Source organism: Tinamus guttatus, unplaced genomic scaffold, assembly GCF_059628265.1.
Source record: "Tinamus guttatus ecotype Peru unplaced genomic scaffold, ASM5962826v1 Tinamus_guttatus_pri_ptg000247l, whole genome shotgun sequence".
Lineage (NCBI taxonomy): Eukaryota > Metazoa > Chordata > Aves > Tinamiformes > Tinamidae > Tinamus > Tinamus guttatus.
The window spans coordinates 3,307,755-3,321,768 of NW_028288781.1; the positions used below are offsets into that span (position 1 = coordinate 3,307,755).

At 41.5% G+C, this 14,014-nt stretch overlaps 1 protein-coding gene across 3 annotated transcripts in view; it reads right to left on the reverse strand.

The window, feature by feature from the left end:
- INPP4B (inositol polyphosphate-4-phosphatase type II B) overlaps positions 1-14,014 on the reverse strand; it is a 233,931-nt gene that overhangs the window by 86,222 nt on the left and 133,695 nt on the right. For 2 of the 3 annotated variants that reach the window (XM_088526537.1, XM_088526535.1), the window contains exons 10-12: positions 7,080-7,191; positions 6,645-6,758; positions 4,861-4,933 (exon numbers count right to left, since the gene is read on the reverse strand). In XM_088526537.1, the coding sequence (XP_088382663.1) occupies positions 4,861-4,933; positions 6,645-6,758; positions 7,080-7,191 (299 nt within the window). The remainder of the gene's footprint in view (positions 1-4,860; positions 4,934-6,644; positions 6,759-7,079; positions 7,192-14,014) is intronic. The other variant, XM_088526538.1, reaches the window with a different exon arrangement.

A 14,014-nucleotide genomic window follows, 5' to 3' on the forward strand; every position in this document is an offset into this window, starting at 1 on the left:
ACTTGAGATAAAGTTAGGAATAAACAAACACACAAATAAACAGTGATCTAGCATACAATCAACACCATATTTTACCATGTGCTAAAATCTTTCATATATTATTAATAGCGGGGGGCAAGTGAAGCTTGTCACGTAGCTCATATAGCTTAGATGTATCCAACATCCCCACAACAAGGGCACATAGCCATCATTAATACAAATAGATTAAAGAAAATGGGACCACTGTCATGATCAAGAGATTCCCACTTCAGAGAAATAAATGCAAGAGTCCTGAAGCCTGTTACCTACTCCCTTGCCAGATCACTATTTTAGCTTGACATATGAAAACCAAGAGGCTAAATGTCTTGGAAGATTTTGCTGAACACATGATGTTTTTCAACCCAGAGCTCTCACATGCTGGCTTTTCAACAAATGCTTGTAAAGATGCTCTCTATTGAAGCTGGGATTCCCACTCTCTTCTCCTCAGCACCTTCCCCCCCGCCACTTTCACTGATTTTCCAGAGGGCGCACACAGTGGAACAGGCTGGGAAAGCAGCACTCCCCTTGACTGCACCACTCACCACACCGGCTCACAGGCGCCCGTCATGGAGCAGACGCAGCCCTCGCGCCTCCTCACTCCGAGTGACTGGAGCTGGGGCTCCCAAGGCCCCACCAGCACCTTCCTCGCAGTGTGAGGGCACAAGCCGTGAGATCCACTGTGACCTCCAACAGGAGCTGCCGTGGCACAGACATGCGCAGGCGGCGGTTCCAGCCTGCCTCGCGGCCCCGCTACCTCTCCTTGGGGCCGCGTCGAGGCCAGGCCGAACACGCACCCGCTGCCCAGGGCGGGCACGTGGCCTTGCCAACCTAACCCAGGGGGTTTGGAACAGGAGACGAGAGCTGCGCAGGAGACAGCTCAGAGCGAGCTGTAACAAAACGGCTGCTAGCAATACATAAAAACACCAATGCTGTGAATATTGGTGTTTAAGTAACTGCTGATGCCTGTTTTCCTATTCCTGTGTTTCTTCTGAGAACTATTTCATCATTCATTTTTTATATGAGCAACCTGAAGTCTTCCCAGAGTCACCTTACTTCATTTTTTTAGTAAGTTTCCTTGCAAAAAATAAATTCTGACTCACTTTTATGAGGTAAGCCTAATACATGATTAGCTGTCACATAATGAACAGAAATTGCTGCTATTCATACCAGCACCTAGAATACCAATGTTCAAACGTCACTACATGTATTTTACAGCTTGAAAAATCTTCATACCACAGCCCTAACTAGTGTCCGCTAAGAATTAAAATTTTATTCAATCTGTTGCACTCAAAACACTTGCATTACTCTGAGAACTGAATGGAAACTGGTTAGCTGCTCAGCATATACAAATACTGGAGCTGCACAATCTCCTTCCTCCTGCTTCCCCTTCCCTCACCACCACCAATAAAAAAAAAAAACTATCCAAAAGCAGAAGTACTGCAGCATAACAGCAAGGAACGACTAGGTCTCACTCTGAAAATCTGGATGCAAATTTGTGGCTTTTAGCATTACTAATACTATTAAGTTACCCATTAGCTAATGGAAGGTACTACCTCGGATCCTGAGATTTCACACTGGGACTATGCCAAATGAGTTATTTTATTAACAAATGGCCAGAAGGCCAGTTCTGTGGGTTCACAAAGAAAACTTATTAACTAAGAACAAAAAAAAAGTGTGGGAATTGTATTTCCAGAAGGAATGCAAGTAATTCCTACTAGCAATATTACTAAAGTTTGATATTTTTGGTAAGAACTACACAATCCTTTGGGTTTTTCTTATACACACGACTACTGAAGTCACGATCCCATAAAAATCTCAAATGTATTTTTCTTTCTAATTACAACAAGAACTTGAAGTTGCTTAAAAAAAGACAGAGACCCAGAAGGCATGTAAAAGCACCCAAGTAGTAAGAATGGCAAGACAAGATTTGGTTTTTATAAAAAGCAATTACTAAACTAGGGGAAAGTTTCAGAAGTACAACCCTTCCTGTATTTGGACAGCAAAACCATGACAGGTGTTGCAGAAAAGCAATTCCAGATGAACTGCTGTCACTAAAATGCAAAATACTGATTTTAAAAGCCTTTCTCTATAGAGTGAATCCCCGAAGCTAATGCTATATGTTAAACTATCCACATTTTGGGGCATTCTTGTTTTTCAGTTTAAAGACACCTGTGCTTTTATTCCATGCAATATCCTTCACACTGCTTCTCCTGCAAGCAGGATAAAAAACATAATAATAAAAGATTGAATAACCTGTTTTCATTTTTATTCCCTATCCAGCAAAGATCAAAGCATATGGCTGTCATATACTAATTTACTAATAGCATTTCTAACCTCCTTTGTAACATAGAAATATTGTGTATATCATCTCAGGAAGGAGAGCTCCAAATTTCTTCATTCTTGCTTAGCTGCAGTCAATCTTGCCTGCTTTTTTATTGTAGGGGCAATAACTTCATGAAAAGAATGGGCAAATTTTCCAGTACTATAAATAACTGAATTTTGAGACACATAAATTCGATCTCTTGAGGTACAAGTGGAATAGCGATAAGCCCTTACGAGATATGATACTCATTCCCACACACTAAGTCCCTCACAACTCACCGGAGGGCTGCAAAAGTCTTATATTAAAATTCAGGTTTTTAAAGGAATGCCAATGTGCCTCGATGCCTACAGGCTTTAAGATCCACGTGGGGGATTTTTCAGTCTCCTCGGTTTGAAGATCTGATAAACTACATGAGCTAGAGTGAACCAAAAATCTTTTACTGCAGTATACTATGCACATATGTATATACTGCCCTCTAGATAGCTCTGTACCCAACAGGGAAAGTAAGTGCAGGCAATGTATATTAAGGCAAATTGGTAACACCAACTTTTACTGCATTGTTTGTATGTCCCTCTTTTCCCTTAAGTTCTTGTTTTTGATTGCTTGTAATTTTGCCACACTGAAATGGCCTGGATCAGACTAAGGATATTTGGAAAGTTACCTTACCTTGTATTATTTAAAGGCTTACCTTATATTATTTAAAGGCTTCACTTTTTTTTTTTCCTGAAAACACTTGTGTTATTCCTGTTATTCCCAATGTCTACCACTGGCTGGACTATGTAGGGCCTCTCCTAGTAAGTAGCTGAACACATTCCTGAAAAGCACTAACATGGAGTGCAGTGTTGCATAAGGGCACTGGCACCTTTACTCAAGCCAGTCTCCAGGCAAGGTGGAGACATTTAATCCAAAGGAAGACCAGTCAAGATGATATGCTGGCGGAGAAGCTTGGCTGGGTAAGGAGGCTGGGAATGTAGAAGAGGTAAAATTTCCTAGAAAAAGGGACTTGGAATTCAGAGGAAAAAGTAGGACAAAGTCTGATGCCTGGAAGTGGAGCCAGGTGTCAGGAGGGAAATGGAAACAGAATGGGTGAGGAGAGGAAGTCACAAGCACAGGAAGTAGATTCAAGAATAAGTACTTATTAGAACAAACTTCCTTAAAGTGTTTGGGACTGAAAAATCTTTCCAATATCCTGTGTTCTGTCCTTTCTCAGACACGTCTGCAATTCTGTCCCCCCAGCGTGTGGGGTTTTTCTTCCTTTTTTTCTTTTTTAAATAAACTTTTGCATGTTTGATTCCTTAAATCACAGCAATGTTGGTCAGACTAGAGCTATCCCTCTATATGAAAAAATAAACAGAGATCTGTCGAGTGCAGTCTACATATACCATTGAATCACAAGATAAATCATTCAAGCACTCTTGAGAAAGTGACCTCAATTTTATTATGCTGCCATTCTACTTCAAAAGTTCCAACAAACTGGCCATCTTAAAAGTAAGTTTCAAAACAATCCTCCAGCTACAGACAGAACAGAAGCCCAACAGAAGTAACAATTTTCTCTGAATGTTATTTTAAGACCCACTTCTCTTGATACCATAGAGAATCAGACTAAAATAGCAGATGTACTCAGACCAAAGCATTCGACTAGCTCCTTATCTTGTCTCTAACCATGACCATAAATAGCTACCTAGAGAAGATAACAGGACAAACATCCAAGACACTCTCCTTGCCTCCAGCTATTTTCAGTTCAGGGATTTCTTGAGCCACATGTAGTTCCTGTGCATTTAGTAATCCACAATGAATTTTTTTTTCCACAAATATATCTAGTCTCCCAGTGAATCAATGGAAAAAAATGGCAGCTTTATTCAAGAGAGTGTTCCCTGCTTCCCACCCAGTCTTTTTTTTGAAATTTCTTAAATGTCAGTAGCTTTCTCCTGAAGTGTATTGCAGCACATACATAGAATTCCTGACAGCGCTGCGGTTTCAGATGACCCACGTAACTTATTTGTGACTGCAGAGTAATGGAGATTCATAAACTTAGCCTAATAAAACTTTTAGGATGCTGTATATCAGCATGTATTTTTTTCTCTCAGTAAAAAGAAATAGATCTAGTTCAAAACTGTACACTCAAGCCTACAGTTTTAGGGCTGACCTAGAACTGTGAACGCCTTGCCAACTGCTTCCTACATTCTGAGGCACATAGCTTTCAGATCAAACAAATTCCCACAGCACCAGCTTGGAAAGAGATGAATTCTCCAGTATCCAACTACAAATAATGCACAATTTCACTGAGTAGGCCGTATAACAACACAACAAACTTAGGAGGCTAATTCCATGCCCTCTAAAGTCATTGTCCGCCAGAGTGGGAGAATTGAAACTTCAGAAATAACAGTTCACAAAATAACAGTTCACAAACATTTCTGGAAACAAAGCAAGCATGCAAAGCACAATAAAATATTAAACTTAAATCCCTCTAAGTGATGCACTATTTTTTGAGCGTTACAGCTGTCCAACAGAACACCTACCCGCATTTAGTAAAGGCAAGCTGTCTTTACCACTCATGCCTTCAGGGGCTGTACATTCACGAACCAATGCACACTACAAAAGAAATGCAAAAACTTTTACATAGTCAAGTATTATAAAGAAATACAAAGTTGCTTATATATGTCAGGCTGAAGAATATCACTGATAATTAAAGATAAAATTGGAAAGTTATGACATTTTTCTCTTTATATTTCTGTTCCAATAGACTAACACAACTGGAATTACTTGGGGGGGAAGGCAAAACATGACCATCTACTCCATAATGAATGACATATTCTGTGGTTTCACAGGGATTTCTTTCAACAAGGCCTTCTTCAGAGGCACAGAGTCAGAAAAACAGTCCATTAGACTTCAAATAAAGAAAAGGTAGAGACCACAAAAATAATCTTTAAAATGTCTTTGTAGTTTGTGATTAGGTAATTTGTTATGCAAGTGAACCTGAAGACTTCTGTGATGAGATTAGCCTTTTTTTCCCATCATAAACTGTTGAAGAGTGTTATGGAAAAATATCTGGTTTACATCCACGTACTAGGACTGCAATCTTCTCAAAATCCTTCCAGAGCAAACATAAAACACAAGAGCAACAACAAAAAAATCCCAAATCTCCCACAACACAGAGCGTGTCTCAGTGATGGGGAACCGTGTTCCCAGGGCTCTCACAATTTCTAGACATTCTGCTGTAGAGCGTGAAGCAGAGTGAGACATGACATTCTCCAGCAAACCACATCTCGGATCAAATTTAACCATCAACTTACTCCGAGTAATTCCCAGTGTGTGGCTTGCCTATAGATGTAGCAAACCTAATTCAGAACTTACTTCTTTGGAGTAATTCAATAGCACCACATCCTCACAATTGCTTCTTGGGACTGTAGCCAGAAATTATATCCTTGCTACAAATGTACAAATTAAGACTCTTAAAATACCGTGATGCAACTTATTTATAAAAACTGAGAACTATAAAGACCACAGAAAATACTGGTATCAAGCAGATTGTGTTGGGGTTTTTTTAACCCCTTTTTGACAATTATTCGAATCCCCAAGAAAGATGTCACTAACAACAGGATTCAACTGTGCTGGAGACACTTCATGAATTACATCTCGGATAACTGTGCAAGAGATGCAATGTAGGATGAGACCCATTCTGTGGTTTGAGATGCAACTGTTGTAAGTGGAAGAAAAGCAGACCATAAAACAAGTCTAGATGAACAGCTCACGTTCTATATCTTGGGGTAGTTTTACAGCATCAAACGAGCAGGATTTCAGTGTTCATCAGATGCTTTGGTAGTGGCCCATTTCTGTCTAAGAACGTGGGTACAAAGACGGAAACATCAGGAGGAGATAACTCTGTACCGGAAGATCAGTCTCCATTACATCAGGGACCCAGGTCAAGAGACTTTTGATTAGCTGTAAACCATTAGCCCCTGATTACTCATTTGAGGCTGTCACTTCTGGTTCCTGCCCCAGCTCATCTTTTCCACTCATTCTCCAGTTTCCCTCACTCCTCCCGAAGTGCTTCTGCCCCACATCATTCCTCCCTCAAGTCTCCACCATTTCTGCCTGCAGGGGCTTCCCTACCACCAAGCATCTTGCTCCTTCCAGCCCCCTCACCCCACACCTTAAGCACCCAGCCCCACATGTCCCTGCACAACCCTGCAGCTCAGTGCTGCCCTCCTCTAGCACTCTGCTGCCATCCCCAGCTACTTGCCCCACCACTGTGTGCCCCATGAAACGCTGCTGAACCTGCCCTTCTGCAAGGGGGATTCACCTCTTCTTTGGCTCGCCTGTCTGTCACTCTGTCCAGGTTTTCAGTATTGTGGGCACAGGTTGCGCTTAACAAAAATCCACGTGGACGGGACTTCAAGGGCAGAAAACAGAGGAACTGTCCAAGGGAAAAAGAAATCAGATTTATGGTGTCTCTGTGGACAGTATGTTGATCAGGAGTGATTAAGTATGATCAGTTGAAGTTAAAAAGAGCTCTTTTGTTCTAGGAAAGAAGAGGGAGTAGGAACTGAGAATAGAGTATTGCTTTGTACATTTTCATGCAAGAGTATTTTTAGTTTAAAGAGAAGAGTGCATGTGGCATTTTATTCCAGAAATTTTTGAAAAACAAGCACTTAAACCCCAGAGTGGTATTAGTAGCACATCTGGCACAGCTGATGATTATAATTTACTTCATGCAATGAAGTGACTGAAGTCCTACCTTTTGATCCTGTGCATCTGTTGTGGCATGGTCTGCTTCTCCATCCTCTATCTCTCCCATCTTCACAAGATTGACTTCAATGGTACCAACTGTCTTCCCACCATCAGAAGTCCTGAGGGGGAGTATGGGGAAAGGGGTACCAGGTAGAAAGTTTCCTTCATCATCAGCATTTCATTGCTTCAACAAAAATTGTCAGTAAACATTAATCGCCCTATTCATTCTATATAACTGCAGTCATATGCATTAAACTCGTTATTTACAACCATAAAGCAAATGTTAACAATATAGCATATAGTATTTTCTCCAAATTGCTTATGACAGGGAAAATTTTCATCATAAAACTAAGGATGGATAGGTGCCATAAACAGCGAAAGGATCCACAAATACTGCCAAGTTTTAATTCCAGACATTCTCCTCCTGCCTGTGGAAGGTCCAAGCTGTTATGTATTAGGTCAACAGCCCAACTTACGACGGGCAACGCCGCGCTTAACTCGTAAAAAGCAGTCACGCTCAGGGTATTACCAGACTTGTTACTAAGCCAAAACACTGAAACAAAGCTTAACACAACTTCCCTAGTTGTAGTCCCTCTGCAGAACAGCTAGGCAGTATCAGCTCCATTTCTAACTACTCGGGAGAGGATAGTGGATCCAAGGGAATAACTTCTCTTCAAATTGCCTGATTGAAGCAGGCAAAAACAGTTATTCTGATTTACATCTCCAAGGAAAGGGTAACACCCTTTAGCACACTACTCTTTTGCAGAAACAAGGTTTTTAAAGTCCCCAGAAGATACTGAAGGCTTTTTCAGCTTTCATTGGTAATAAAACACTATTCAAACAACAGAGGTTAGTAGCATAGTCCGTCTCTCCTGGCTCAAAAAAAAGTTGATAATAAAAGGACCAGTTGATAACAATGAGGAAAGTATAACAACAGTCACAAACCTGAAACCAGCAAAAGAATGTGAATTAAATTTAGCAGAATTACAAAAGCATAGAGAAAGTGGAAATAAAATAAGTAAATAAAAGGTTTGCGGACAATACCAGATAAAACTTCAGACATAAGAAAAAAGTAACAGGACATAAGCATTACCTAGAAGAGGAACTAACAGACTGGCAATAAAAAGGGAAATAATAACTTTCAGAAACAATAACAATAAAGTATTCCCACAGGCACCTTTACAGTGCTTCAAAGATAATCCTCATATCACTGCAATAAAGAAAACCCTGCTAATGCTCTTCCCCACACACGGCCAGCAGCGCACTGCGTGAAGACACCGCACCAGCCTTGACAGCCCTGTCTTTATCGCTGCATGCTGTAAAGGCCCCAGGTAAGTCAGTCACCTCCTTACCTAGAGGACAGCTCAGCACAGTCATAGTGTTTTGGGGTTTTTTCCCTTCCAAGCATCAATCCTTATTTATCAGCTAAAACAAAACTTCACTTTCTTAGAGTAAAATTGAAAAATGCGGCTACCCCCAACCTCTAATTTAAATAATTTTTTGTTGTACGTCACTATACTCTAGTATGTGACTGAGTAAACATCCAACTAAAATTAAATGTGTTCTTATAAAAAATCTTGCAAAATACACATAATTCTTCATATTCTGCATGCATTACTATTTCACTTGCTCTGAAATTCTTTACTAACAATAAATAAATGATTAAACCCCAACCAATGCCACATAGCCTTGTAACCCAAAAACCCTATCTTAATAATCTAGCAAGTACATAACAGTAAAAATAGTAAGAAGAGTTATGTGTCCAGGGGGTGCTTATGAGTAAGAGCACATAATGTTAGACTGTATGAAGTGTATGTCCCTCCAATTGCTATCAATTATTGCTTGGACTTCATTTATTTTCTTTGCAAAGTCGGAACAAGCATGCAAAAAGTAGACTACTCAATAAACAGACTGTAGCAGTTCCAAGGAGAAAAAGAAGGTAACAGCCGTACCAGGTCACATAAAATAAGCAGCCACAGACCTGAAACCAACGAAAGGATTTAAAAAAACAGCAGAGTGCATCGCTAAGACTGAATTTTAAAAGCTTCAAGTGTCTTGATCAAAAATATCAAATGTCCAGTTCTTTATCGGGCACACTTAAATACGCAGCAGCACTTGGCCTTTATCCTGGCCTGAATCTGCGAAGTTGGATCCCCTTGACTGCCCCCAATAAAATCCTACCTTCCCTTCCTTAGGCATCACATTTTCCTAAGGCCAAAGAGACCTGCAAGCCTTAGGACGACCTATACAAAACAGATCCGATTATACTTTCAAATTACATTATGGCAAATTAGAAGTCTAAATGAAGGCTGAGAAAAATCAAACTCAATTTGCAAATGAACTGATAAAACCCAGTGAAGTACATTGCTTGAATAACAAAATAAAAATAGAAATGCTGGTTCACGCTTGTGGGGTCCTCCTCTCCCTTTCTTTTGGGGCCTCTGTAAAGCTGAAAACCGGGGCTGTCGCACTGGATTACCCTGCCTGCCTCCATTTGTCTTTCATCTTCCCACACAGAAATGCTAAAGCACAGTGAAAAAAGGCAAAAAAAAAAACAAAACTACTTTTTGAATGTTACAAGCCCCCAAATCAACAAAGAGTACTACAAACGCCCAGGGAGAGCCCATCATCAGCTGTTACAGATACTGTGAATTTAAAGTACCACTGGTGCACAATGAGTCTTCCAACAGCAAACACACCACGCATCTATAACTTTCAAATACCACAAGGAGATTCAAATTTTGCTTGGAAGAAAATTAAGGCTAAGACAGACAGAAACGATGCCATGGAAGAAAAAAACCACCTACACAGGAGAGGAATCTGTATGACTTTCTTTTGCACTAGCACAAACGGCATGGCTCACATACAGAGGCCTCTCGTGCTGTTTGCCTGAACAGACAGCATGACCACTCACATACGTGCACTGTTCAGTGGAACATCAGGAAAATAACTCACTGGCTTGAGGATATTTCATAACATGTAAGGGTTATTATTAGCTTGCTTGCTGTACTTTAATAAAGCTAAAAAGTGCATTCTGTTCAGGCAGGCTGCAGTCATGACTCTCCCTGCCCCAAACTACTTAGAGGCAGGAGACAGGCTGTTCTACGCAGACCAGGGGGGCTCAGTCTTGCACAAACAAGGCATGACACCTGGAAAAACCTGCAAGGGAAATTTTCTGCCACAGGCAGGGGGAGGGAGAGAATCTAACAGTAAGAATAAATAAAAGAAGAATGTGTCAGTGTGAAGAAGCTCAGTACAACTCAGAAGCTCTAGTAGGCTTTTAGAGTAGGAAAACTGCTGTTTTGGGTTTTTTTTTTTTGTTTTGTTTTTTTTCTTCCATGTTTGACTCCAGCATTTCTGCCTCCTCACCTACCAGAAGTTTCATAGCACACCTGCCAAAGGAAACAGTCAGCTATTAAATTTTAATGATGGTCAAGAGGTCAAAACAGCATGGGACAGGGAGAGCCAATTCCCCCACAGCTGGCCGCAGAGGATCTGCATTTGGACACGAGCAGCTGAAAGGAGACGAGGCGCCAGGACAGCGACTTCTCAAACAGCCTCAGTCTACGTGGCCACAGCACACGGCCTGTAGCGCCGAGGCTGCCGCCGCACAGGCGGCCCCGGCTCTTAAAGAGACTTTTGAAGATCCTGAGGTGAGCTCAGCTTTACCATGACACATGCAGGTTTGCTTACCATCCATGGCAAGGCCTTGAAGGCCTGCAGGTTAGTGACAATCCCTCCAGCCCACGGGAGTGGCACCACTGGCACCCTCCCCAGCTGCATGAAAATGCATCTGCCTGGGAAAAGGAGGAGCAGGAGCTTCCTCGGGCAACGAGCAGAAAAACAGGCGAACGGTTAGAGCAGCGCAGCCCGTCACCCTTGCCTTTGACATTCCTCATCAGTCTCATTCCTGCATACTGCTGAATATGAACATTCAGGGCTGTTCCCATGGCCATACCTTGCATTCAGAAAAGGCTCAAGAACACCAAGAGTACATAGTTGTGGTAAATATAGATGACAGAGTGAATGACTGCCCAAAAAGCAAAATTAATAATTTTCAGCTGTTTTGGGCTAGCAAGCAGCCCCCTTCTTCCATACATAATATACAACAAATGCAATTAGCAGACTAGTACATATTATCATCATAAAACCATTTTATCTACTAATTCAATATTCTGAGAAACCTTAGCACATTCTATTCTAAATTACTGTACTTGTACAGAAATGTTATCTTTTGCTTATTCTGTGAAATTACAGCAGAGCCCCTCTCTAATGGTACTGCCTTCAAACAAATCTACCAGTAAACAACAGTTAGTTAGATTCCAAGATAAACAATTAAGCTTTACAATATTCAACTCATTCACATTGTCACGGCTTCAATATAATCTTAAGTTCTGTACTGTGTCAAAACGAGTTTCTGCACAGCAATCCTGCAGATCTTCCTGACTTATGAAGCCAAGCTGTTCATCCGCTTCCTGTGTGGAATGACGTGACATGAAGGGGCAAAGGAACAAGGTCAGGATGCAAAATAGGCAGAGAGAGCCATGGGCCAACCCAAACTGGTTTTTAATATTCAATATTTTCTTGCAATTGTTTGGTAAGGAATAGGACAGAAGAGAGGCTCTAAAGATAAGTACAGTTTAATGAAATGTTACAGAATACATCCTTTACAGACACTCGCAGGCTTCTCTGTGGTTAGCTCTGTGGCTGTAAAGTTGCAGCTCAGATGAAGCAAAGCCTCCAAGTGGTTCTGCCACTACTCCAGTTTCAAACTGAAGCAGCCTACTATACTTTTCTACAATCTGCTCAGAGGACAGAGACACCTTAATTTCACAAACACCATAAAAGAGCATTATCATCTTTTGCCTTCGCTGCTTCTTGCTTGCGGTTTCCTGGAAATCACGCCCAAACCACCTGAACTAAAAGGAGCTTCCTGGAACACAGCAAATGACCATCACTGGGGAATGGCTAATGGAAGTACTAATTGCTGGCCTTGCACCAAAGACCAGAGACTCCAACCAAGCAAAAGTTGTTAGGGTATAGAAATATATTCCAAAAAGAACCTCTACATTGAGCTTTGAATCTAAGTCAGCTAACAAAAATCAGTCTTAATTACCAAAATAGCAATCAGTATTCCTGTCATTCACAAAGGAAAGGAGATGCATAATTTATACCATTTTATTGGATACACCATATAGTCACTATTAATAAATATTCTGCTGTTAAATATGGCTTTTGTTTTATTCAACAGCACATTTTATCCTGTTCATCCCTACAGCCCTATGAGAAAGCTGGAAACAAGGGGCATTGCATTACCCTTGCAAAAAGGAAAGCCCCAGTCTGTAGAGGGCATTTAGCTTCTCATAGCTCACACACTGGAAACTGCAAAGCCAAGTCTCCAGTGACTGAACCGCTCTGCCAACATCCGTTTCGTACACTGCCCTCACCAAAGTGGCTCTGCAAATTGTCCTGCTCCGGCTCTGATGATTAGATACAGACGCATACATCTACAGCAAACGTTGAGCTGGCAGGAGTTCAAGGTGTTTTCAGAGAAAATGGACCATCAGAACACAGGAACGCAGCGAAATCCTCCGGAACAGAAGGTCTTTCCTTGTACACCAACCCACTGCTCGGGTGCACTACAGAGGGAGAGGGCAGGAGGAGGGCATCCTCCTGTAGCAGGAAGGAACTGGGGGATCTATGACAGCCCTCCAGAAAAATCCCCCACAAAACTCAAAATGCAAGAACATCTCCTTTGAATATTTTGAAACTAATAGTTTGCCTCAGAAAGACAACGTCAAGACACAATAAATACAGTGAAAAATGCACATGATTCTAATTAGACCAATATTTGCAAACCACACCACAGGGTTAATTCTTAAATCTCTATTTCAGATCTAATGGATTAACAAAGTGTAGGGATTAAATAGTTAATGTGGAGTGTACTAATGGGGATTAAATAGTTAATGTAGAGTGTACTAATAAGCTAGTCAATACTTAGTCTCAAAATGCAAGGACTCTTGATAACTGGCATGGCAGATGGCTCTGCATGGAGGGGTTGCCTATCTACAAGGACGACTCCTGAAAAATGGCAAGTCAGGAGGTTCCGCATGGAGGGGCTGCCTGTCCAGATGTCCTGGTTAGCAATAAAATACAGATAACATTAACATGAAAGTAGAACAGAGAAACGGGAGGGGGGAACATTTTGGGGGTGAAAACGGTATAAAAGAGGGACAACCGAAGTAGTCGGGGTCCGTGGTGTGACCCTTGCGTGGGAAAGCCCGGACCCCAGCTAGCTGGTAATACTTATTATCTTTCTCCTATTATTAAAAGCACAAAATATCGATGGTGTTTGCCTCTTTCTCTGTCGATTCGAAAACCGGACCTAACATTTGGGGGCTCGTCCGGGATTCGAATACGAGAAAGAAGAAAAAAATGGAGAAAGATAATAAGTTAAGGGAGGCCTCAGGGTGTGGTGGTGAGCCGACGGTAATCCAGGTGGACGCACCAAAGGATCGTCGGCTGGAGCCCGAAGGGAGACGTCCCTCGGACTCCCAGGAAAAGGAAGGGTGGTTGGTTAGGTTGGTTGGGTATACCGTTTCTCCTTAACGAAAGGAGACCGGTCTGGGAAGGGCAAATTCTGTTAATAATCGCCCTTACTGGTTTACTGCCAGTTGTATTAATTTTGGTTTTAAGCGACGAGCTTGATACAATGGGACAAGGGAAATCCACCCCTTTGTCATTTATGTTAAATCATTTTGGATATGTTAAGCATCGGGCACATGATTTATCTGTAGAAGTGTATAAAAACTGATGGGAGATATTTTGTAAAAGTGAATGGCCAAGTTTTGACGTAGGCTGGCCGAGAGGGAAGTTCAGATTTAGAATTAGTAAGGAAAGTAAAAGAGATTATAATGAGACCTGGGTCGGAAGGACACCCAG